Source organism: Diadema antillarum, unplaced genomic scaffold (assembly GCF_040938485.1).
Source record: "Diadema antillarum isolate AM-2024a unplaced genomic scaffold, OU_Dant_1.0 seq00001497_RagTag, whole genome shotgun sequence".
Taxonomy (NCBI): domain Eukaryota; kingdom Metazoa; phylum Echinodermata; class Echinoidea; order Diadematoida; family Diadematidae; genus Diadema; species Diadema antillarum.
The window spans coordinates 485,802-512,868 of record NW_027272234.1 but is presented as its reverse complement, the minus strand read 5'-3'; the positions used below and the strand labels follow the sequence as shown (position 1 = coordinate 512,868).

General features: G+C 38.1%; 1 protein-coding gene across 1 annotated transcript in view; it reads right to left on the bottom strand.

The window, feature by feature from the left end:
* The window catches only part of LOC139710083 (organic cation transporter protein-like), a 73,995-nt gene that overhangs the window by 25,674 nt on the left and 21,254 nt on the right, over positions 1-27,067 (bottom strand). Inside the window, exons 2-4 of the mRNA XM_071622027.1 lie at positions 10,584-10,901; positions 9,310-9,413; positions 1,396-1,423 (exon numbers count right to left, since the gene is read on the bottom strand). Of these exons, the coding sequence (XP_071478128.1) occupies positions 1,396-1,423; positions 9,310-9,413; positions 10,584-10,901 (450 nt within the window). The remainder of the gene's footprint in view (positions 1-1,395; positions 1,424-9,309; positions 9,414-10,583; positions 10,902-27,067) is intronic.

Here is a 27,067-nt window from a genome sequence, read left to right as displayed (position 1 = left end):
GAGACCAAATTGGTTTAAAATTCATTTATTATGACTAAGCTACTCATTTGGAAATGCTATCATAGCTTGATAAGCGTATCTGGAGATGTCCGACAAACAAAATGACACCAAAACGGTTTTGCCACCTCGGGTGGTACCAACAACCCATTTTTCGGGTCTTGGCCCATGGACTATTTAGTGTGTTTAAACAGGAGAGTATCCTGCATCGAATGGCGCGAGTTTCATCCCCGCTCCGCCCCCGTGTCGACGTCGAGGACGAAAAAGAAAAATTAATTAGATCGATGCATAATGCATTTTTGTGCGTGACGAAAGAGCCGAGTGTTGTGATATTCACCGAACCTGCGCTGGACTCTTGCTTTCTCGACCGTTCATCTTTTAGCTTGCAGAGACAGTGGGATACTAAAGAGGATGGATGCAGCGAAATCTCTGACATCTTCCGGCGGACGCGCACGCACACACACAATGTACCTCACAGAACTCTACACACTCTACACTGTTGTTTATAGTTCTGTGATGTACCTTTGCCTCCGCCTGTTACGGGTATGTAATGTATTGACGATGGTTACACGAAGCACTATATCTGCGTGCGCGTGATATGGACTATAAGGGCATTTACGTACAGTTCGTCATTGGCGTCCCCAAATGAAAACAACGAACGTTGTTATTTAATTGTATTTTGCACAACTGCAGAATACTATGCAGCTCAGGTACGTCATTTAGTTTGCTCGCCGTTTGCTCTCAAGTCCGATGTCATATTGTACACAGACTGTTTAGGACGGCTAAATATATTTGGGTCACCCTTCCATATCAGATTACACGCGCAACTGTGTCCATTCGTTTACTGCAGAGCTGCTGTAATCATACATATTCATAAGATGAGCGGACGTAGGGGAAAACCTCGCTTTGCCGACCGCCTATTTTTAAGATTACAAGTGGAAATAGAATGTGTGGTTCTATGGTCTATCAAACCAAGTTTTGGGAACAAAAAAAAAGAGGGAGTAAATGAAGACGAATGTATTATTCTTCTTTCTTCCATAACATGGGAAAAATATTAAAGAAAAAAACGAGGTCGTGAGACCCTACTCCCTATTAAACCTGATGACTATGATCTCCCCCTCTCCAAATAATAACAATGATAATAATAATAATAACAATAATAATAATAATGATAATAATAATAATAACAATAATAATAATAACAATCATACTGAGCAATAATATTGTAGGCCTAATATTAATTATGATAATGTACAGTCTGAAGCAGATGATGGTTCTATGATATATCAAGCCAAGATTTGGTTATTAAAAACAAAAAGGAGGGAGCAAATGAAGAAGAAAATATTTTATTTTTCTCTCATAACGTGGGGAAAAGAAATATGAAAAAACAAAACAAACCGAGGCCTTGAGACCAGCCGTGTATTCCCTGCGTGGATGCAAGAGCAGGGGGTAATTAAAGTCATAGTGTTAATATCTTCCCTTTTCGACGGGAACAATCTGTGGGCAGAACTTTCGGGGAATCTCATTTGCGTTTTTGGTAATTTTCCCTGAATGTTTTTGTTTTTTGCCCTGCGGAGGTGGAAATGTGTGTGTGCGTGAGGGGGGGGGGGGAGGGGTGAGGGGCAACAAGACAACTGTTGAACTTGAACGGGTGCAAATAACCCCTCGAAACTCAAGTTCTATAATAAAAGCAAGTAGTGGCGAGAATGATCCCAACCAATGGACCGGATCGCCGGGCACATACTACAAAAATGTATTATTGAATTTCTGGGAAGGGTGGTCATTTAGAAGACAGCACAATTAACGAAAGAATGAGAAGACTTTTCTTTTTATTTCTTCAATAAAAATGTGCAAAATCGTATTATGAGAAAAAAAAAATGAAACCCCTCAGACCCGTGGATTTCCACGGGTGCTGCTACAATGTAGTATGAAATAATTGTCTATCCCACCTCCGCCCTCTTCATCCTCCACATCAAACACTTTGGTTTTTGTCTGTTTGTTTTTTGCTCTTTTTTATCTCTTTTTTAATATACGTGAGCGCCTATAATTCGATTCGATGCATGCAATCGGTACTTTTAACCCCATGACGGTTGAATCGGGAGCGGAGGTGGGACATACATCAGTACATCCTTTTTCCGAACAATAGACCGGTTTATTCATGCATCCAAATGTACGAATAACGCTTTCTCAGAGACTTAGGAATGATCTGTTGTTGTTTTTGTTTCTTGTCACCTTTTGTAAGTATGGTATTCAGTTCGCATACAGCTGTTGCCCCGTCTGCCCCTGCGAGGGTTATCATTAGTAGGGCCTACATATTCACTCATTTCAGCAGTTGTCCGACATGCTTAATGTCAGCAAATTAACTTAAACCTGTTCCACTCACGCATTGGTATTCACATAATATAAGACGCATTTAATGATATTCCAGGTACATGTGTGTCCAAATTTGGATTAAACTTGTTATACTCATAATGTTTTCAATGGTATTCTTTTTCACAATGTCCATGGATTCTTTGAAAAATCATTATATTTGTTTCAACCCGAGCTATAATACGACTAGAGGATCATTACGTGTAGGTTCTTTTTACCCCCCCCCCCCGCCAATCGAGGGCAGTTACCCCTGCTACTCTCTACCAGTCTTTCAGATTAGCTACAATTTCAATCTACATTCTGATCCGACCTGTATACCCCTGTGTATATCCCTGTGTATACTCCTCCTTGTTTTGTAACAGTGCACGTGAACTGTTTTCACATTTTTTCTCATTTTTCTGCCTGTCATGTAACATGACGCGTGATCTGATCTCACATTTTGTTTTCTCCCTTATTTTGTAAGCCAATGCCGGGTGTAACTTGACGGTCGTCAGTCTGCCTTGGTTGCACGAAAATTCAACCACCCAGTAAAAACTGAATTGTCATCCTTAGCATTTTTCACGCTGATTTTTTTCAACACATGCCTATGAAATACTTGTCTATCACACCTTCGCCTTCTTCACCCTCCTCATCAAAACACTCTGTTTGCTTGATTTTTTGGCTCTTTTTACACGCGAGTGCCTTTAATTCCACTGGGTTTTTTCCCCCCACCTTGTCAATCATTACAAATCAAACTGTAGTTTTTATACACATGCAATCAGTGCGTTGAACACCGGGAGGGTTGAATCGGGAGCGAGGGTGGGATATACAGTATGTATTTACAGATGTGTTTTTTTTTCATTCTATAAATCAATATTTTTTTAGATAATATTCATAACTATTTCCCACAAACAGCAAATCTGTCCAAATTCGGGAGCTATCTCTATGTCCGTTTACATGCTTTGTAATGGTCCAGTCAAAGTTCTTTTACAGACTTTGACTATTGTGTGTACGCTTTCTCCCTGTGTTGTTTATGTATTCTATGTTCTTTTCCTATGCTGTTTATGTAGTCTATGTTTTTGATTATGTTGCCAGAAATCTATCTCTATGTGAATTTGCCTACTCGCTGTACTATCCGTGAACCCGGGGTTGTTGGTGCCTCCCTTGTGCCATCATATTTCATTCCTTTACAAACTCGTCAGTTGACATGCCTTCATCAAGGGAATCAAATGCTGCATTGAGTCGATTAGCCATAAGGAGAGTCATATTACAAGTAGAAATTATGACTCTCCTTATGGCTAATCGACTCAATGCAGCATTTGATTCCCTTGATGATGATGAACTATTTGATTTGTTTAGACGCTTCCCTTCGGAATTAAGTCGGAATAAGTTACATTCGTCTGTTGTTTCTTTTTATAATCTTATTGCCAACAATGTTAACTCATTTTCAAAAGATTTATATGATTTTGATTTTGAACATGACTTTAAAACAACTCAAACTCCTTAATACGTCACTGTTGATCAATTCAAATTTTTTACAAAGAGTTTTTCACAATGCACATTTTCTATGTTACATCTAAATATAAGGATTATTAATAAACATTTTGACGAATTACAGATATTACCAGTATTAGATAACCAAAATAAACATCAAATTTCAGTAAAAGGTTTAACTGAAATATGGTTATCATCTGATGATAATTTGCCGTATGCATCAAATGGTTATTATTTTATTGTTAATAACAGAGTAAACAGGACGGTTGGTGGGGTTGCGTTTTATTAATTTCAAAAATTTGAATAATAGTGTTTGTGATGAATTTAATATCATGTATGATATTTTAGAGTCCCTGTTTGTGGAAATTTTCACTCCGCAAAGTAAAAATATTATGATTGGTATTGTTTATAGATCCCCAAGTTCAAGTCCTAAAGATTTTCTGGATTGCATAACAAACTTATTAAAAAGCCCCTTTTTTATTAATAGAAATATTTTCATAATGGGTGTTTTTAACATTGATTTGATTAAGAATGGTGATAATACATCTCAAGAATTTCTTGAAATGTTTTTGTCAGCTTCCTTTTTGCCATTAATTTCGAAGCCAACTCGTATTACAAATCATTCCGCCACCCTCCTTGATAATATGCTTTTTCTAATTCTGTGCAGATTTTAAATTCTTCTATAATTTTATCTGATATTACTGATCATTTCCCCATTATAGCATGTTTTGACTTTAAACACTGTGTTAATAAGTTTCATTCTTCTTCATCCTGACGTAGAGCTACACCAAAAAATTTGGCTAGCCTTGGTGTTAACTTAGATAGGGCTGATTGGTCTAGTGTTTATGATAATGATGATATGAATGTATCGTTTGGGAATTTCTCAGGGATAATTAATAGATATTTAGATGAATATATTCCCAGATTAAAAGAAAAGTCAGTTAATTATAAACTTCCCCCAAATTGTTATTACCATGGATTACAAACTCTCTTCTCCGTTCAATAAATAGGAAAATAGGTTATATTATAAACTCAAAATGAAAAAAAAAACTGAGAAGTCAAAAAATAAATACAGTTCGTATAAAAATGTTTTAACGAAGATTATATAATTGGAAAAGAGAAAATAGTATATGATTCAGTTAGAAAAATATAAACATGATATAGAAAATACATGGAAGGTGTTGAAGCAGGCTATGAATATATCAAAAAAGAAATTAGAAATTACAAAAATAAGACATGATAATAAAGTTTTGGAAGATCCCAATGATATAGTCAATATCTTTAACTCTTATTTTTCAATGATTAGAGGGAATTTGGCAGAAAAAAAAACCGCAGTCAAATATGCATTTTTAAATTCTTAGGTCAATCCAATTCCAGTTCTATTTTTTTTTTTTGTTCCAATAACAAAATATGAAATAACAGATATTGTTACCGCAATGAATAATAAGCGAAGTGCCGGTTATGACGATATCATTAATTCTATTTTAAAGGGAATTATATCTTCAATTATATCTTCAATAAATTCTTATCAAGTGGTGTTTTTCCTGATTTTATGAAAATAGCTAAGGTTTTCCCTTCATTCAAAAAAGGGGATGATTCTGAAATATGTAATTATAGACCCATTTCTTTGCTTTCATCTTTATCTAAAATATTGGAAAAATTGATATTTACAAGAACAATTAATTGTCTGAATTTGCATATTTTTTTTTACAAATTCTCAAATTGGGTTTCGTCAGAAACATAGCACCATTCATGCTCTTTTAAAGTTTATTGACCACGCTGCGCATACTATTGATAATCATTCTCATCTTACTGGTATCTTCCTGGACTTCTCCAAGGCCTTCGATACAATTAATTATGAAATATTACTTTATAAACTGTCTCATTATGGAATATGCGAGAAGGCCTTGGAGTGGTTCAGGAGTTACTTACAAAACCGGAAACAATATGTATCTCTGAACGAGTACAGCTCGAGTTTAGAATTCATTAAATGTGGCGTCCAGCCGGGTAGTTTATTAGGTCCTTTACTTTTTATCATTTTTATTAATGACTTTTGCAGATCATCTGACATACTCTCATTTATACTTTTTTGCTGACGATTCAAATAATTTCATTTCTCACTAAAATCCAGATACTCTTGTACGCATCGTTAATTCCGAATTAAAAAAAGTGACTTAGTGGATAAGAGCTAATGAATTATCACTTAATCTCCAGAAAACTAAGTATATGCTTTTTAGCAATTCTTTAGAAGATTTAGGCACAGGTATTGCTTTTGATGACACTTTTTTAGAACGAGTTTCTCACATGAAATTCCTTGGTATCACAGTGGACGATCAACTTTCTTGGAGGCCGTATATGTGACCCTGCACCTCAAAACAAACAAAAAGTCACCAGACATGAATTTTTAGTTAAGACCATATTCTGAAAGAGCAGACTTTAAGCTTTAAAATGATGTATAACTCAAATCAAATGGACTCTCCTAAACTATCTAAATATTGGAAAGAAAGCACAAACTCAGGAAAAGTGTGAACTGAGAAAAGAGGCTCTGAAGTACAGTGTCTATTCAAGCGATTAATCTTTACCAAACCGTGCTGGCTGTGCGATGAATGGGACAAAAAACAGGAAGTAAACTACCAGAGTTACAACAATGAAGGGATTATCAAATTAAACTGAAATTAAGCATGCCTCATTAACACATTCTGTCCATAATTAATGCCAACTTTCAAAGCAGTAGCATTATCCTTTCAAAAGTTATTAGAGTTGAAAGTGAAGAGTGTGGACAAGGTTTTTCAGAAATGAAAAAGGGATTCTAAAGACACACCCAATCACACTATTCTACCAAAAATGTTCGAGCTAAACTGCTAAAAATACACACTTTCCTGCCCGTTTTCTGATACTAAATTTTAGCATAATGTAAAAGAAGACCCGCTCTTTCAGAAAATATGAAAAAGTCAAGTTCGGCTAGGTTGACCCATTTCACTTATTTTCAGTCCTCACGCAAAATCAGTGTGTGCGACTTTATGTTCGCTTTGATGTGCACTGTCACATATTACAAACATTAGTACAACAATTTCACGCAATATTGGTATTATTAATAGACTCAAGTTTCATATTCTACTGTCCTCTTTGTTGACGTTGTAGTTTTCTCTAATTTTACCTTATCTTAATTACGGACTCCTAGCGTGGGGTAGTGCCCATCAAAATTTACTAGATAAACTACTGTCATTACAACAAAAAAAAAAGCTATTCGTATTATTTGTGGCGTCCCGCTACGTTCCCATACAGAGCCATTATCTACTAAACATAAGATTTTGAAAATTAAAGATTTGTATTTTTTTTCAACTTGGTCAGTTTATGTTCAATTACAATGTAAATGTACTTCCCAGTATTTTCAATTCAATGTTCCCACGGAACCAGTCTTTTCATGATTATCCCACTAGACGATCTAATAAGTTTCATTTACCCCCCCCCCCCCCCCCCCCCCCCTGAGAACTTTATTGGCTCAGAATACATTTATTTACACCGGTCCTAGATTTTGGAACTCACTGAGCTGTGAAATGAAAAATTCCCCATCTTTGTATTCTTTTAAGCGCAAGTTGAAATCTTTTCTATTAAATCCTCTCTGATATGTTTTTTTTTTTCTTAGCTATAGGTTTCGTCAACTTCAGGGTTTATCATTCACCCACCAATCATTCAATCACTGAATTCATTATTACGTAAAGAAGTAGCAATCACAATCCTTGCACAGCTGCATGCAGCGCCAACTCCATGATCATCCCCTGTTCCATTTCCCTTGTTCAGCGTGTAGGCATTCTCTCATTCTCTCTTTTTCTTTCTTTCCTTCCATACTTTCCATCTATTCGCAAGTTGTGTCATGTTGTGTTTCTTCTGTTTTGTCTAGTCCTGTCGTATATCAAATTTGTCACAAGGTGTTTGTAAATAGGTAATTCGTAAGTTTTATGAGTGGTTCACAATCTACAAGCTTTGATTTTTAGTGGACCTCTCTATTCTTTCTTCCTTTTTTTTAAACTGAAGCATGACTTTGTATCATTTTTTTTTTTGCCAGTATGCGCTCTTATGTTTATCGATATCATTTATTTATTTTTTTGTGTATGATGTAATACCTGATTTATCTTGTGTTATGTTTTTCCCGAAAGAAAAAAAAAGAATGAAAATAAATGAATTGAATTGTGATGATATTGGTAATTATGATACATCATTTGTCACGGCATCTATTGATGACGTGATAAACTTGATGATAGGATAGACAATTTTTGCAGACGAAGTGGTATTGTAGCCTATGTATCTGCAATGACCTTTGTTAATGAGGCAGTCATATTGCCATGCTTTTGAAAAAATAAATTGGAGTAATTGGAAATGACAATTTTCTTTTAGTTTCCTCTGGAAGAAAGTGTTCGAAGGGACTTTATAATGCATTCCTTAATATTGATGACTTCATGTTCCCGTCACGGAAGGGTTCTAAAATATAGTCCTCATCTTATACACTACATCATTTTCTTTCACTCTTTCCGAATTTATTGTGTATGACTGGTTGCTTGATTCATTGTGCTGGGTTATTATGCTCTTAACCCAACCGGAAAGTTTACAATGTGTTCATCATATCGACTATGTGAAAACACCCGAATTTAACAGTGTGAAGATGAATTCAAACTATATGGTGTGGTATTTACAGAGTGTTCACATAGCAATTCTTTGTTTCACATTGTGAAATGAAGACTCACATTCTGTTCACACTGTTAAAACGCTAGAATTAAACAGTATGAAGAGATTTCACAGTGTTCACATGTGTTTTTCACACTGTGAGACACTATGTTCTTTCTAGCAGGGTATTTCCTCTTCGAGTTCAAGTCCCAGACGTGAGAAAAAGGCTTTACGAAGTAGGGTCGGCAAATTATTATACGACATGCAAATGTAATCTGAGATCAGAGTTTAATCATGATTTCTTCATATTCATATTCAGACTTCTTTGTCGTGTGCAAAAAAAAAAAATAGATGAATAAAAACATATACATGCACACACAAGAGTTGCTTCCAGACACAGGTAAAAAATAAGTACAGTACATACTACTATTACAGTTTTACCTATATGTAATTGAATATTAGACTTCTGAGATGATGTCATAATTTGCCCATAAACTGTCCAAAAAAAATTGATTAGTGCAAATGTTAAATATGAGGAAGGATAGTTGCTAATTCCCCAAAACAAAGTTTGCTGGGTTTCTCTGTATGCATCTTCATGCCAATCATGCAAAAGGAGCTTAATAGTCTCATATACCTGCATGTACGTACCTACCTATAAAATTTGTACAGTATAAGCCATAAAATATCTTGTGTCAAACATTTCAGAGAAGTGTATTGTGATGAGAGGAGTTATCGATCTGTATAATAACGCTTGGAGTAAGCACATTTATTTCTTACATGATAAAGATTAAATTCATCGAAACTTACATATCGCTCGTGAATCCACAGGCTATGCTGCCGAGGAGGACTCCAACGAACCACAGGATGGAGGCAACATCTGTTAGATCTTCATTTTTGCACACCAGATTAAACTGAGGGACAAATTTTGAAAGATAAGTTAACAGCAACATCAATAAGTTAACAGCAACATTAACAGCAACTTGGCTGCTACGGGTTCCACACTCAATACGAGTCATCAGTCGGACTTTGACCGATACCGAACGGATGAAACTGTTCTCTGAAATACAAATATATGTTGATTTGTGTTGATTTCTGATACCCTCTGCTCAACATCACTTTTGCAGTGAAACGAATATCGAGAAAAAGCCAATATATGTATATTTTAACTATTTTTTCTTCTATTTTTTCTTCAGAATACTTGGATATGCCCACAAAAAAACCTTCCAAACCAATATTCCTGTTGTGATTTCACTGGTATGCACCTTCCCCTCAACTCAGCATAACTCGCATGTTTCTATGATATTAATGTGATTAACAAAAGACATGGTGAGGTTTCTAGATATTCGTTTCACCGCAAAAGTGATGTTGAGGGTATCATCAATCAACACGAATCGACATGCATTTCTATTTCAGGGAACCTTTAAGATGTAGATTAATACAAGATGGATTGCCCTATTGATAGTTGTCACTATTCCCTCTTCGTTTCGATTCTTCTAACTCTTATAACTTTGAAAAAGAAAGAAAACAGGAACTCATCCTTTTTGTCTAAATTTTCAACTCTTTTTTGTTTTCATAAGTATGACTGGCTAGGGGGTGATGGAAAAAAAAACAACCGAAGTTGGCCCCCTCTTACAGTTGATTCGATCAATGGCTTTAATTCTATTCTTTTTTACGGGAATAATTGAAATTCATGACAGTGTATTCACAGCGCGTGATATCAAAGGGCAAGCATTAATTCATGTAAAATCTCTGTCGTTTATATAGCACATTTCATCAAGGCACATTGAAAAATGACAAGTTTGTTAAACAGGTTCCCTCCTGCTGAAACAGATGGACAGGTTAAGGTATATATGTAACTGAGTGACTACAAGCCTAGATAAGAAATCTTTGACGTCGAACATGAAAATAAAGATAACATGAAGTGTAGTTTATACATGAAAGTATTGCACACCACAGGAGTAAAAGTTTTGGGGTTTGTATGCGTTTGCTTTTTCATCCCCCCCCCCCCTTCAAAGGAAAATAAAAACCGAGAGAGTGAGACATATGACACTACAGTTATCATAGAATTTCTTCTCCCTTACGTCCATGTTGATGGTCGACGCGTAGGTACTGCGATCGTGCTCCCAACCTGAGGAACATGGTATGACGTCACGTGAATGAAAATCGTCAAAGGAAAAGGGCACCTCCGTGGAGAGAGACGAGTACGTGGAGTTGCCATGCTCCGGCAGGGGCGTCAGCATGAAAGGAGATGCTGATACGTTGTACATCTCGCACTGGCTCAGCTTGCTTGAATTCGTGGTATTCGACTCGGGAGGTATGCTGGCAGCCCGCTTGGCCGCCGCACACTCTGCGGGGTCGAGACCCCATGAGCTGCAGTTCTCCCCCTTCCATTCTGGAACCTTGGGTACAAGAGAGGGGTTTTCATGTGAAAATAATTATGATTCCAGTAATTATAGGAGTAATTATGATGACGATGATACCCATCAAAGCACTTGTAGAGCGTGGACCTCCGTCAAGTAGCTCATTTCCACCCATACAGGGCCTACACGCATGATGAAAATTGTCCAGTTTCCTAACCCAATACTATCGTAGGCCTATAGACGTGTTTTTGTTGTTGTTGTCGTTGTTGTTTACGTCAAGTTTCCAACTCGCCCGAGCAGAGCACGCGCTTTCACAGACCGTGTATGCACACCTCAAATACGCGCAGCTTGAACTTCCAATTTCATCGACCCTGTCTATCTGCAAAAAGATAAAAAATCCTTCAAAAAAAAAGTCCATAAAAGTTTCCGAACCAACAGTAAGTCATCTCTTCGTTGTGTCATTACATATATATATATATATATATATATATACTGTATATATATATATATATATATAAACATACATAAATATGGGTCTAGGGCAATTACCCCCTGGGCAATTACCCCGGACCCTTCCCCTGGCCCTAATCCTAATCCTTATCTTGAACCTAATCTTAACCCTAACCCAAACTCCTAACCCTTAACCTAACCCTAACCTTAATCTTTTCTCTATTAAACCTTACCACCAACCAGAATTTAGCCGGTGGGTATTTGCCATCTGGGGGTAATTGCCCGGATACGATAAACATATTATTATTATTATTATTATTATTATCATTATTATTATCATTATATATATATATATATATATATATATATATATATATAATATCCATATAAATCCATTCTATGAATAGGGCCTACATGCCAAGTTTCATTAGGATACCTCAAACGGTCTTTTTCTCCACAAAATCGATTACGGACGAAAAACATAATGCCTCACTTCGTGGTGGAGGCATAAAACCAAACGAATTGAAACGCATAAAACTGTGAAGATTATAGTAGCACTCCATTGTTGTAATGCCTTCATCAACGCCGAGGTTTTCAAGGGCAACTTTGAACAAATTTTCAGTTTTTTTGTCCCAAGATTGGTTGTGCCATTGTTAAGTTATTAGTTACTCAAACCGCCAACCGCAAGTGTACTCATTTAGAACCGCCTTATTTCACATCCTTCAATGAACAGACCGTGCATTTTTCCACAGTTTTTGCTGTATTGAACGACTCTTTCACAAAAAGAATTGGTTTACTATAAGGAATATGCAGATACGAAAAAGAAGGGCGGTTCACAGCACCGTGGTGGGAATTGAGCTGTGAATACACTGATTGAGCTTTACGCACAATTTCTTGACTGTTGTGGCTATCGTGATTTTGCAGAAATAAATGCACGTTAACAAAGCAAAACTATGGCGCATCATATCTCCTTCGTACAACTGACCTCACAAAAAGATATATTAGTCTGGGTGCCAGAGGCTGAACCTTGTTTTAGCGTCCACCCAATGTTTTTTGATGGTTTTACCCTATTTCGGGGGTGCTGAATCCGAATCCGGATGATGCAACTCTTGCATCCTTGAGGGTTTTGAGATATTCAAGATGGCCGCCAAAATGGCTGCCAAAACCGGAAATTCCCACGTATTTCCTTCTAAATGGTGAGATATTGAAAACAAGTGATGGTTTTACCCTATTTCGAGGGTGCTGAATCCGAATCCGGATGATGCAACTCTTGCATCCTTGAGGGTTTTGAGATATTCAAGATGGCTGCCAAAATGGCCGCCAAAACCGAAAATTCCCACGTATTTCTTTCTAAATGGTGTGAAATTGAAAAGAATTGATGATTCTCCCTATTTGGAAGGTGCTGAATCCGAATCTGGATGATGCAACTCTTGCATCCATGGAGTTTTTTAGATATTCAAGATGGCCGCCAAAATGGCCGCCAATTAAAACCGGAAATTCCCATGTATTTCCTTCTAAATGTTGAGAAATTAAAAATAATTGATGGTTTTACCATATTTCGAGGGTGCTGAATCCGAATCTGGATGATGCAACTCTTGCATCCATGAAGTTTTAGAGATATTCAAGATGGCCGCCAAAATGGCCGCCAATTAAAACCGGAAATTCCCACGTATTTCCTTCTAAAAGGTGAGATGTTGAAAACAATTGATGGTTTTACCCTATTTCGAGGGTGCTGAATCCGAATCTGGATGACGCAACTCTTGCATCCATGAAGTTTTAGAGATATTCAAGATGGCCGCCAAAATGGCCACCAAAACCGAAAATTCCCACGTATTTGCGTCTTCTAAATGGTGAGAAATTGAAAACAATTGATTTTTTTACCCTATTTCGAGGGTGCTGAATCAGAATCTAGATGGTGCAACTCCTCCATTGTTGAAGATTTTGAGATAGTCAATACGGCCGTTAAAATGGCCGCCCAAAACGGAAGTTCCCGTGTATTTCCTTCTAAATGGTGACAATTTGAAAGCAATTGGTGGTTTTTATCTTATTTTGAGTGTGCTGAATCCTAAGCTCAGGATACAACTCTTGCATCCTTAAGGGTTTTGAGATGATAAAGATGGTCGCCAAAAATGACCGCGAAAAACGGAAATTCATATGTAGACCCCCTATTTCCTTCTAAATTGTGTAAAATATAAAACAGTTGGTGGTTTTACACTATTTTGAGTTTGCTGAATTTGAAGCTCCAGTATACAGCTCTTACTTCCTTGAGGGTTTTGAGATAATAAAGATGGCCGCCAGAATGGCCCCTAAATGGCCGTCAAAAACGAAAATTTCCATGTGAGCCCTATATTACCTTCTAAATGGTGTGAAATTGAAAGCAAGTGGCGGTTTCACTCTATTTCGAGGGTGCTGAATCCGAACCTGGTTGATGCAACTTTCGTGTTCTTTTTTTAAGGGTTTTGAGATGTCCAAGATGACCGCCAAAATAACTGTCAAAAATTGGTAAATTTTAGGCCTATTCAGCACCCTCGAAACTTGGTTGTTGAAATTCGTCCATTCTTTAGGGTTTTTAGACATCCAAGATGACAGCCAAAATAAGTGGCAGAAATTCCAATGTCAATATATGTTTTCTTAATGGTAAAATTCTTCAAATAAATTGATGGTCTTACCCTATTTCGAGGGTGCTGAAGGTCTTTGAAGGTTTTCGGACATCTATAATGTCCTGTATGAACAGAAACTCCTAAACATGTTCTTATACTGAAATGGTGAAGTATTGTGCTCCAACGCGAAGCGGGAGATTAAACCCATGCAGGGTGAAAAGCAATAATTCGTGTTCTTGAATTCAACTCAGTTGAGCGAATTTGTCAAATCAGCCAAAATTGATTGAAAGTCAAAATGACAGTCACAATGGTATTGTAATATACTGAGATATTCCGATATGTCTCAAACGGAACTTTAACACGTACTGGAAAAAAGAAGAAGTGATATTGACATCATACTGAAACGTACAAACGCAAAGAAAGATACGATTGAAAATGTCTTTATGCATAATTGTTATGAAATAATGCTTGTGGTCTCCAATAATATTGCTCCATAGATGTAAAGTTAATCATTTTCGGCTATCAATAGAGTAAAATTAAATTATGGCATGTTGGTATTTGGTGTTGAAACTTGTCTTGTATTCTGACGAGTCTCGCCTCGTATTCTTGTGAAACTTGTCGCATATTCTGATTAGGTCATTGGAAATGGTTGCATCCATGACCACTATAGTAAATATCAATAAGGGTTATTTCAAAAGCACTCTGCGCGATTATGATATTCGTAAGTACTGGATTATCAACTATTACCTTCCATGTTGTCGTTTGATTTTTATTTAGTTTTTTTTTTTTCCAAGGCGCGTTACCTGTGATTTGTCCGTCCCCTCACGCTAGTGTGTGTTTATAATAGATTATATATACATATATACATACATAATGTTACATCATATTGAAGAAAATATTGAAGCATAACAATAAAAATGTCCCACTCGTGTCTTCAACAATGTCATCAAGACCACCAATATAAACCAAATAACCAATTTGAGTGTTCATGGATAAAGAGATTAAAACTGCGCATGGATTAAGGCAGGTAATGTTGGGTAATATCAGTACACTTCTCTACATCACTATCACAATATGATTTAGATGAACATGTCTTGTCCATTAATTGTTAGTGTTCAAAACTTGTCCATTATGTAGAGGAAACAGTGTAATCTTGCAATTATTCAACCGCATCTGTAGTCTTGAAGGGTTAATTATTGTTGGCACACTTGTATCGTACCAACTCAAAGATATCCAGTAGAGCTAGTTTCACTGTATATACAGCAAGTTCAAACTGTGCCATTGACGAAAACCATCAATTGTTATCAATTTCTCACCATTTATAAGAAGGAAATACATTGGAGTTTCCGTTTCGGCGGCCATTTTGGCGGCCATTTTGACTATCTCGAGGTGCATCATCCAGATTCGGTTTCAGCACCCTCGATATAGAGTAAAACCATCAACTGTTTTCTATTTCTCACCATTTAAAAGCTAATACATAGATATTTCCGGTTTTGATTGGCGGCCATTTTGGCGGCCATCTTGAATATCTCAATACCCTCAAGGATGCAAGGTTTGCATCATCCAGACTCGGATTTAACACCATACAAATAGGGTAGATCCATCAATTGTTTTAAATTTCTCACCATTCAGAAGGAAATACATGGGAATTTCGGGTTTTAATTGGCGGCCATTTTGACAGCCATTTTGGCGGCCATCTTGAATATCTCAAAAACTTCATGGATGCATGAGTTGCATCATCCAGATTCGGATTCAGCACCTTCCACATAGGGAGAATCATCAATTATTTCCAATTTCACACCATTTAGAAGGAAATACGTGGGAATTTTCGGTTTTGGTGGCCATTTTGGCGGCCATCTTGAATATCTCAAAATCCTCAAGGATGCAAGAGTTGCATCATCCAGATTCGGATTCAGCGCCCTCGAAATAGGGTAAAACCATCAATTGTTTTCAATATCTCACCTTTTAGAAGGAGATACGTGGGAATTTCCGGTTTTGGCGGCCATTTTGGCGGCCATCTTGAATATCTCAAAATCCTCAAGGATGCAAGAGTTGCATCATCCGGATTCGGATTCAGCACCCCCGAAATAGGGTAAAACCATTAAAAAACATTGGGTGGACGGTAAAACAAGGTTAGGCCCAAAAAGTGGCTTTGGCACCCAGACTATATCGGTTGCCTTTGAGATACATACAAAACAAATACTATGGCGTAAAGAAGATTAAAACTTACTCCATTTTCAAAACACATAAGGCAAACGTCAAGCAATTATGCAAATCAATAATGTGATTACAGTGATTTTAAGTCGGAAGGTTCGTCAAACAAGTTTCAAGTTCAAGTTCAAGTTTCAAGTTTTATTTCATATTTCCATTTCTCAGTGATGGGATTACAAAATGATTGACAATAAAACAAAAGTACAAAACATATACAACCATATCTTATGTTTGAAGAAAAAACAAACAAACATTACACACAAATATAAATGGTCATTTTCATCTGAGGATATCACAAATAAATGTCAGAAATATGATGGGGCCTACATAAAAGCAATGATGCTTGTAAAAACTGTAGGTTCCCGAATTTATAGGCGTGAAATTATACGGAGAACGGACATGTTTATCTCGACCAACTTAAATTGTACCAGTGCAAAATCAGTATTAAAAACGAACTATCGAACCACATGAATACTTTAGTATCGCTTATACGAGACTGTACATATTTCGCCGTGTTTACACACACACACACACACACAAAAGTGCTATAACGGTATCGTCAAATAACTTGGAGCTGCAGACAAAGACAAAAGACTGGGGGTATTAAAAAAAAAATGTTGCTAAGAGCTGGGTAGTGTGTATCCACTAAGTAATAGCCGTTTTAGTTTGCGTTTGAAGGTGAATAAGGATAAGGAAGAAGTAATATCTTGAGGGAGGTCATTCCAGTATCTGGGTCCAGTAAACATAATTGTTTTCTTTGCAAAAATAGTGCGAGTACGGGGAAGGTGATAAGCGTCACTCTGACGAGTGGGGTAGCAATGAATAGAGCGATTTCTTTTGAACATGTGAATAAAAACGGATGGTAATTCATTAGTTGTTAGTTTATACATGAAAATTCCAAGATTATAACTTGACAAACTTGTCCGACTTCATCAATATTCGACCTTGACAGAAAACTTCGGTGATGAACCGGTGGTGTGAGCTTTGTGGTTACAGCTCCTTGCTGTAGAAAGTAATTCTCATCAGGTAAAAATTAATTGACATTTTGACCTTTGACATTATCCATTAAATCAAAATTCGAACTTGACCACTTGACCATCTTTAAGTGATGTACCAGAGATGTCCTTTTTTTATTTGGGTCATAGCTCGAAATTCTGGAAAATTGTTGAGAGTACACCAAAATAATGTGCACAGTGCTTACCAGGTAAAGGCCTATAACTTTCATTATCACTGTCATTATTTTGACCTTTTTTTCTTGTTGAACGTGACCGACATTTTCAGGTTTCTCTTCTCTTCTCTTCTTTCCTCTTCTCTACTCCTGTCTTGTCTTCTCTTCTCTTCTCTTCTTTTCTTTTCTTTTCTTTATTTAAGCACAGCACATACTTCAGTCCAGAGACAGTTCTCCCAAGGATGTTCGAGAAATGGAGTCACAACAGACTTATTCGCTTTGATCCCATGCTCGAAGCCGCCACTCAAAAATATTTGAAGTATGTGTCAAACTGGATCTGCCGCTCAGATGCGAAGACCATTGACTCGTGTCTCATTGCATAATCACCGGCCACTTTCCAAGGAAGATATGTCTTTTTGATGGTAATTACTTTTCGCTATCCCTACTTAATACAAACGATGGGCGGTAGACAATGGTAAAGGCACGGGGCGCGCGAATAGAAATTGCTCAAATATTGCTGAAATAGATATCAAAATTACTCGACTGTACGTGTCTGTACGCTAATCTGACATATTGATTTATAACGAACTATATTTGAAGATGATACCATATTAGTTTCATTTGGCAGAAATAAGGAGAAAAGTGATAAAACCGGCTTTCCATGAGGGTAAAATTTCAAACATTTTCACAAAATACAGGTCAGATTTACACTTTTGCACATATTATATTCGAACGGAATTGACTTTTGTTCTATGTGCTATATCATTTGGTGAAATTTCATTGCATTTGATATATAAACGAGCAGCATATACCCGATATTATGTTAGTTTTAAAAATGAATCGTCAGATTGCTCAGAAAGATGGCGGCTTCAAGCATCAAACATCAAAGGCACAAATGCACCTATGGAATTCTTTTGTCCATCCATAGAAAACTGACAGCTGATTGAATAATTATAGTCAGTTGTAACTCCATCTCTCGAACCTCCTTGGTTCTTCCGCAGGTCCATGCGGATAAAACACAACATAAACTGAGTCCCCCCCCCCCCCCCCCCCCCCCCAAATGATGAAAGAAGAATAGAATCTATGCAAACAGTCTTGCTGCACCTTGAACATACATGAAATGATCGGTGAGATAATGCAATTATCTTTCTACAGGGAAGAAAGGACTGAACAGGGTGCCATATTGTGAGCGTAAAACTGTTATAGGCATCCGCGTTGTGGTTATAGATTTTACAGTGACTATTCATCAAAATACTTAACTTACAGCACTTCAATTCAATAAGCCAGTTCGCAGTTCTCATTGTTGCACATGAAGAGCAGATAAAGATCAAGGTAGTGTACCAGCATACATGTTGCTTTGTAAATTGATATTGAGATAAGCACCTGAAATACAATTATCATTCATGCAATGTTTATGATTATGCTTGCCATCACATGCTCCTGACGGCAACTTTGGTTTTGGCAATAAACTAATGCATTAACTGAGATGGTTATGGGATCGTGTATAAGATGTGTGTTTGCATGTGTGTGTGCGCGCGCGTGTGTGAGTGGGTGTGTGCATTATATAGAAAGTGCGTAATTATGTGTATAATGTTGTTGCTTTATTTCGTATTCCGGTTGCCTTTTTTCATTCGCACAAAGCGATCGACGCGAAGAAAGAGGTTGTACATGTACTTGTAATACTGATAGACGAAAGAAAAACAAAGCGGTGACAGCTTGATGACCTTTGTCCTTCAACAATTCCATCGTGAATTAAATAGGCTGGTTGATAGCATTCAGGTAAAGTTTCATTCATCAAACTCCCCTTATAAATTTATGGCCTGTAAACAAGCTACCGTGTGTTAGCAAGTTTGATCATCTGAAAGTGTAACGTATCAGTGTTGATGGATAGTTAACACGATCTCGAATTCATGCATTATTACACCATAGTCTAGAATATACACAGTCTATTTCAGGTCACAATAATTATGTGGAACATTGCGTGGCGTACAAAATTGCATCTCTGACTATACTTCACGGTATCTAACACAATTATCCCCTGGACAATACCCGGCCATTTTCCTTATAATCTTAATCCCGAACCTAATCTGAGCCCTATCGTTAACCCTGTAATCTTAACTCTGACATTGTCACTTACCATAAGTATCAATAATCGATGGTTATCTGTCCGTGGGGTTTGTCCTGAAACGACTTTAACGCGCTAATTCACAGCTATCCGCTTTTAAGGAACCCGAATTGCAACAAAAAATAAAACATTTGCAAAGCCATATATCATCCACAAAAAAAAAGTAATCAAAGTTGCTTTTTAAAGTGAACAAGCTCCCTTAAACATTTGCCACTTTGTTGTGTCTCATGCGTTTTCTTTCTTTTTTTTTTTCTTTTAGATGACATTCATCTGCTCAGATTGTGCAGATTGTAACTCTGAACTGGGCGATGGACTTACCGAGTGATACATGAAACACTGAAAAAAAAAACACTCACTGGCAATGTCAAAATACATTATCCCTGTGAATTATTACTACTTATTGATCATATAAAAGATAGGTTCTAGTCTCGAAAGTATTTCCTGCCCAATTGAGGTGATCTGTCTCACTTCTGTCCTTTTATACCGATAATACCGATATGAAGTGATCCCTCGGTGGGTGAAATATTTACCAGCTCTCAAATGGAATTAATTTTCTGCAGGAACTCTACCCTTCTCAACCACAGCTTACTATAGCTACCACCATGATTACTTTCCTAAACGGAAAAGACAAACATCATGTATATAGCAAATTGCTTGACTATACACATGCTAAAGAAAGCAAATCAACGTTTCTCAAAATGCCTAACTCAACAACTTTGCTCATTCTTGCTGGTTTTACGTCGGCAAGCCATAACTGTACCGGAATCTGCAGTGTGGCAGTGGCTAGATAAGTTCACTTCAGTTCAGTTTATCGTTGCACTCTGTTTTCAATACAAAATCAAAGCATCTCTGCACGAATTTCTTTCATGCTTCAATAGACGTAGCGTAGTACAATACAGCTGGGAAGATAACTATTATGAATGGTGAGAAAGAAAAGGCATTTCAATGCCAATCTACTGAAAGAACGCTTCGAATAAAGTTTTGAAGGGAAAAAAAAATATGAAAATGCCAGGGACAATCTTTGCTCCATTAACGCCTAGACTGAATAGCGAATTGGATGAGGAAGATATATTTTTGAGGCAGTTGAAAACGTACTTGAAAGAATACCCTTTGACCCCAAATCATAGTGCAAAGCTTATTCAGAGGCGAAAACAGGAGGGGTATCTTACACTGCTGTATAGCATGCCCAGGCTCTGCTCTCAGTTATTGAACATTGAAGGGGTCAGTCAGAGAGCGCACAAAGATCAACACGTTTTGTGGAAATCACGACTAATTCATCCATTGCTGAACACTGAGAAGTTTCAAGTCCTTTACCTGATACAGGTTTCCGAGCATTCTTTTTTTTTTGAAGTAGACAAAAAGGTTATAAGCCTCTCGTTGGTAGGGAGGTGTTAAAGCATCTGACAAAAAAGATTCATTTTCGTTACTTGATAAAATTTCCACTTCATCGTCCCCTTAACATATTTCTTTCAGTATTCCACTTTTTATTATGTCAATGATATTAGCGAGCATTAAATGGTAAAGTCATTGCCGACATTTTTTGACCTTTTGATAACATGTTCATCTTCTCTAAAATCAAAATATCTTACTCAATTTTACACATCTAATTAGCGGTCTAGCCTGGAATTTCTGTAGAAAAATATCGCTCGTTATGCTCGCTATAAATCGTCTGAATTTGTCGTTGTAATGCACGTTTGATCAATTTGAAAATGTAGATAGACGGTACACACTTCACCACTATAATCCTTGATGACTTACAACTTTGAATTGATTTGGCTAGCCGAGGATTTACACAACGTAGGCCCTACTCGATTCTTGACTTGGTCTTTCATTAAATAATCATCAACAATTTCCTGTGATCAGGATGACCATGGGATACACCACAGGTTGCCTTGCTAAGCATTCCCCTCCTCATCTTATCCGCCTAAGTGTTTCACCCCATCCTTACCTCAACCTGCGTACATTTCCTCCCTAATAATGACCTCCATGGGTCATTGACCTCCGCAATATCTGAGGGAAACTGACCGACTATGCGACATGACTTCGTCTGTTTCTGTTATTAACCCTCGGACTTCAATCTCCCAACACCTATGCCTGTACCCATAACACGACTGTCCATAAACAAAAACAGGGGTTGGAATTCTGTACAATGGTTCTCAAACATCGAGCCAAAATACATGAGAACCAGCATTTCGTTTGAGGAAAGCGAAAAAGGGTGAAAGATTTGTTTTTGAAAAAAAAAAAAAAAAAACTTGTGACAATTACAAAAACAAGAGGTTTCTCGGAAGTCGCTGTAAGTTTAAAACTTCTCGTCTGATTCTCTTTTTTCACTGACCATGTTAAGACGGGCATATATGGTCCATTGATAGCCCTCCTCTGCGCAATACAAGTTGCCGTAAGTGTCCTCATGAACAGCCCTTACCCTAACAGTGTAGTAGTAAGAATGAAGCATTAGGTCGTGAGTAGATTAGAGCTGTGAGTTAAAATGTATTAACCCTACTCCTTTTCAGGGCCACATACAATTGTAGGGGTCATTCCACGAGCCCGACATCAAAAATAGGTCCATGAGTCATACAGCCCATGAGTTATAAGGTTCAGGAGTCATACAGCCCATGAGTTCGACACTATGCACAAAAGGCTCACGAGACCGACACTAAGCAAAGAAAGCCCACAAGACCGGCACTACACAATAAAGGCTCACGAGACCGACAGTACGCAAAAGAGACTCGCGAGACCGACACTAGGCAAAGAAAGCCCACGAGACCGACACTACGCAATAAAGGCTCACGAGACCGACACGAGGCAAAGAAAGCTTACTAGACCGAGTGGATGAACAGCGCCATCTAGGTGTCAATTACCTGTACAGGGTGTTCCATTAAGTGGAAAATTACATACGGGCGGGTGCAATTTCACGCTATCGAGCGAGATATTAGATAACCTATCGTCCTGCCTATACCCGGCTGCTTTGAGTTCAGTTTGTAATTTTTTTTTTTTTGTAACCATAATGTATATTTGACATTTCAAAGGATGAAAACGTTTTATATTGCAGCGATTCACATCGCTTTGTGGCTTGTATTTGTGAAATCATTCTCCTCAAAACGGTTTATTTTTCATGAAATAAAATGGCTGTGTTCATGAATGCATGTTCTTTTTCCGAATCCTGAACGATACCTTGATATTATAGATTACATTTTATTTCTGCGAATTTATATTAAATCAGCAGCTTTGCAGAAGACTACTCCCCTTCCATATCATGCAAAGCAAGTATGCACTGCAACACTAACCATTTTGAGAAATATTTTCTTGCAAACTTCATTTCACACCTGGGTATTATTCTACTTAGTTGATCTGAATGACCACATCATTTTATTTTATTTTATTTCTAAGCAGGTGTATACGGGAATAATATTTTTGCGGAAAGGGAAACGAGGGTGTTTTGGCATTTTCAAAATTAATGTTGAAATATCTCGTGCACTTTTAAAGATTTTTTTTTTCACAAACAGACAAACTCGCAATCCAATCAAAAATCTTGAACAGTTCAGGAGGTGAGGGGGGGGGGGATTGACGAGGTAATCCCATAGCAACCCTCCTTTTGCATCTCTCATATTTTCCTTCTGCCATTATCTGGACACCCTATACAATTAATTGGTCTATAGGGGGCGATGTTCATCCTGTCGGTCTAGTGGGCCTTCCTTGCCTAGTGTCAGTCTCGTGAGCTTCTTTTGCCTAGTGTCGGTCTCGTGAGCTTTGTTTGCCTAATGCCGGTCTCGTGAGCCTTTTGAGCGTAGTGTCGGTCTCGTTGGCTTTCTTTGCATAGTGTCGGTCTCGTGAGCCTTTTGTGTGTAGTGTCGAACTCGTGGGTTGTATAACTCGTGGGCTTTATTTACTCAGTATTGAACTCGTGGGCTGTATAACTAGTGGGCTGTATGACTTGTGGGCTGTGAGTCGTGGGTGTCCGTCTCGTGACGTGCACCCCAATTGTATAATATCCAAGAAAGAAAAAGTACAGAACTCGCCATGCTTTGCACGACGTCTAGTCGGGCTGATTTATAGGGAGACTCTCGAGGATTTGTGTGGCGCAGCGCTCGTCACATGACGTCTCCGGATAGATTCACCGTGCGGACGTATAAAACGGACACCTTCTCCGGCTGTTCTCCGGAGGCTACCCCGAGGCTACCTTGTCTTTCTGGTAGCCTGTTGAGAAGGGCTTCACTGCATCAACCAGGGTAGACGCGGAGTAGCCTCCGGAGTACGGACAGAGAACCGCCGGAGCCAATGTTTGTAAAGCACATTATCCATGTATAGTACGCAATCATGTTTGCTACTGCAGTGACAATGATGTGAAATGCTTCCATTTCCAGCGTAATACATCAGCAACGAAATGATTAAGGGCAGCGTATTCTCCGCGGTGGTTTTCGAGCACTGCGCCTGTTAAGGCCCCGTCACACTACAGCGAATGCCCAACGAATGTCCAATAAATTTGAAAATTTGAAGATATGTTCACATCCGTTGGTAAAACTAGAATAGTTCGTAACATGCTTGGCGTTCTTTGTATTCATTAACTATTCGGCGGGATTCGCAGAGATGCGCTGGAGCCTATTTTTTTTTTATTTCAAACATGTCCAAAATCTCCAGCGTATCTCTGCGAATCCCTATGAATAGCTAATGAATTCAAAGAACGTCAGACATGCAAACTGTCTTCACATTTTCGAATTCGTTGGGCTTTCGCTTGGCATTCGTTGGGCATTCGCTGTAGTGTGACGGGGCTCTTAAAACGGGACAGTCGGCGTTCAGCCTGCGTTTATGGAATCTGTGGAATGTAACACAAGATAATGTGTATGTGTGTGTGTTTGTGCATTTATGAGCATGAGTTTTCTTTTGTAAGATTCTTGATGATTACTTTCTGCTACTATATGCAAGGAATGTGCTTTGCCAACACACAGGCATGTCCTTTGAAATATCCTTCAAAGCCCTGCCTTTGTACCCCGATAAATAATGTTCGCTTATAAGAGTGACGTCGCTTGTTCATTTGAAATTGCAGTCAGTTCCCCGTTGGAATGCAAGCGATTAAAACAAAGGGTTGTGCATACAGGTGTACGCAGCTCCTTGAGCTTGATCACATAAGTGTATGGTGTGCTTTGAGCAACTACATTACATTCTGTGCATACGACCGATATAGTTACCTTTGATATCAGAGCTGTCATTAATCGCAAAGTTACCATACTAGCTCTATGCAACAGTGCCTACAAGTACATTTTAAGACATTTATTTTGAGAGATCTCTTATAAAAACACAAATCAATGTCCTGGGCTGAAACAGTGTACAGGAATGCATGTATTTGTCAGACCACGGAGTCCATGGTCAGAAGGGGTAAATCTTTATCTTTGTTCTTACGCAATTTTTTTTTCCACTTTTCTGACATAATCGAAAGTACACTTGCCTAACTTCGCGCAAAAAGTAGGGGGAATACACTTACTGTCAACATGATTATGTTAGTAATAAGTCAATATACGTCCTCTTTGTAATGAAATACAAATATATTCAATTCTACGTAAATCTTTCTTTTTATGGTGTTATACATCCTGACGTCATGAACTGTAGTAGCCTCAAGTTATTCAGTAATGACGACACAGAAACAAGCATCCATGCTCATCATTTTTCTACCCCCTCCCCTCCTCCAAGAAATTACACGCACACATACACACACACACACGCACGCACACATACACATACGCACCTGCGCCTCATTGAGGTACAAGACAGTTATCAAAACAATGAGGAAAATTTTTCAGGACAATTACCCCACCCCCCCCCCCCCCCCACAACTACCACCCGGCGAAACCCCGCTTTACGGATGAAAGGGTTAGAGCAAATTAGATTGGGATAAGGGTAAGGTTTACGGTGAGACCAGGGAGGTGAAAGCTTCTACCTCCCTGGTGAGACCAAGGAGGATATAGAGAATGGATTCACAACCGTCTTATTTCCTTTGCTAGATGTTCGAAGCCGCCGCTCAAAAATATTTGAAGCATGTGCCAAACAGGATCTGCCGCGCAGATAGGAAGACAATTGATTCGTGTCTCATTGCATACTCACCAGCCACTTTCAAAGGAAGATATATGTCTTTGTGATGGTAATTACTTTTCGCTATCCCTTCTTATGAAAGGTAGGTGGTATAGACACGAGGATGCGCGAATAGAAATTGAGCAAAAATGCTGAAATAAAGATGAAAATTACTCGACTGGGCATACCCGGGCACTAATCTGATATATCTATCAATAAAGAATTATACTTGAAGATTATTCCATATAAGTTTCATTTGTGGAATTAAGCGGAAAAGTACAGGATGGTACAGTTTGAAACATTTTCACATGATACAGCTCTGAATTACACTTTTGCACAAATTTCTGGACGGAATTGACTTAAGTTTTACATGCTTTATCATTACGTGAAATTTCATTTCATTTAATAAATAAATAAGCAAAATATGGCCAACATTATGATAACGTTCAAAATGAATCTTCAGTATGCTCAGCAAGACGGCGGCTTGGAACATCGATCATCAAAGGCCCAAGTGCACCTGTGGAATTCTTTTGTACATCAATAGAAATCTGATAACTGTTACAGCCAGTTGGAACTCCCATGTATATAACCTCCTTGGTGAGACGTTGGGGTTAGGATAAGGATTAGGGTTAAGGGTAGTGTCTAGGTAATTGTCCAGAGGTTAATTGTTCCAGAACATCGTGTAAATACTTCCTTTGGCTTAAAGGGGAATACTACAGAAATAGATATATATGAAGTGAAAGAGTGGGACACATAGAACAATTTGTCGTTTACATCGTTTAAAATGGCCTTTTTGAAGTGGAGTTAGAGGATTTTGAAAATTTACACCTGTCACCCCCCCCCCCCCCCCCCCTGAAATCTAGGTCACAGCGTAAATTTCGAGGCTTTGCCGATGACGTCATGGGATGAAAGGAATCGCGCAAGGTCTCGAGCGCCGCAGGCCCCCGCGCGCATAATGCATGCAGTGTATCATACAAGTTGTTGTAGATAGTATTTGCATACAAAGTTTAAAAGTTTGTTTTTCGATAATGCACGACATCGTATGGTTGGGGCACCACCTATCGACAGGGCACCTTCCCATCGACACCCTGCGTATCATGGCTGTTTGCGTATAGAACAAAAAAGTACGCGCGGGATTAAGTGTCATTAGCTATAAAAACAATAAAAACGAAGAAACGAAAATCAAACTCAAACAAACCAAGCTAAAAATTACACATCCGATCAGTAACGACGCATGGCTGTGAAATTCACGTGTATTACCTATGGCCTGTGAAATTCACGTGTATACCTATGCTGTGAAATTCACGTGTATACCTATGGAGGAGAGGGGGTGTCGATCGCAAGGTTCCCTTTTTAGCTGCGCGAAGAAAACGGAACGCACGCACTAAAATTGCGCTATTTTAAAACGGAGATTCATAATCAACGAGACGGTCACGACATTCAAAACTGCAGTATTTATGGCATATTTGAGGTAAGAATTAGGCGGATTTGTATTATATTTTTAGAATAAACAAGCTACAGATCCTTAGGGTGTCGATACGTGGTACCCCCAACCCTACGTTAAGGCCATGCAGTGATGATCAGGATGATT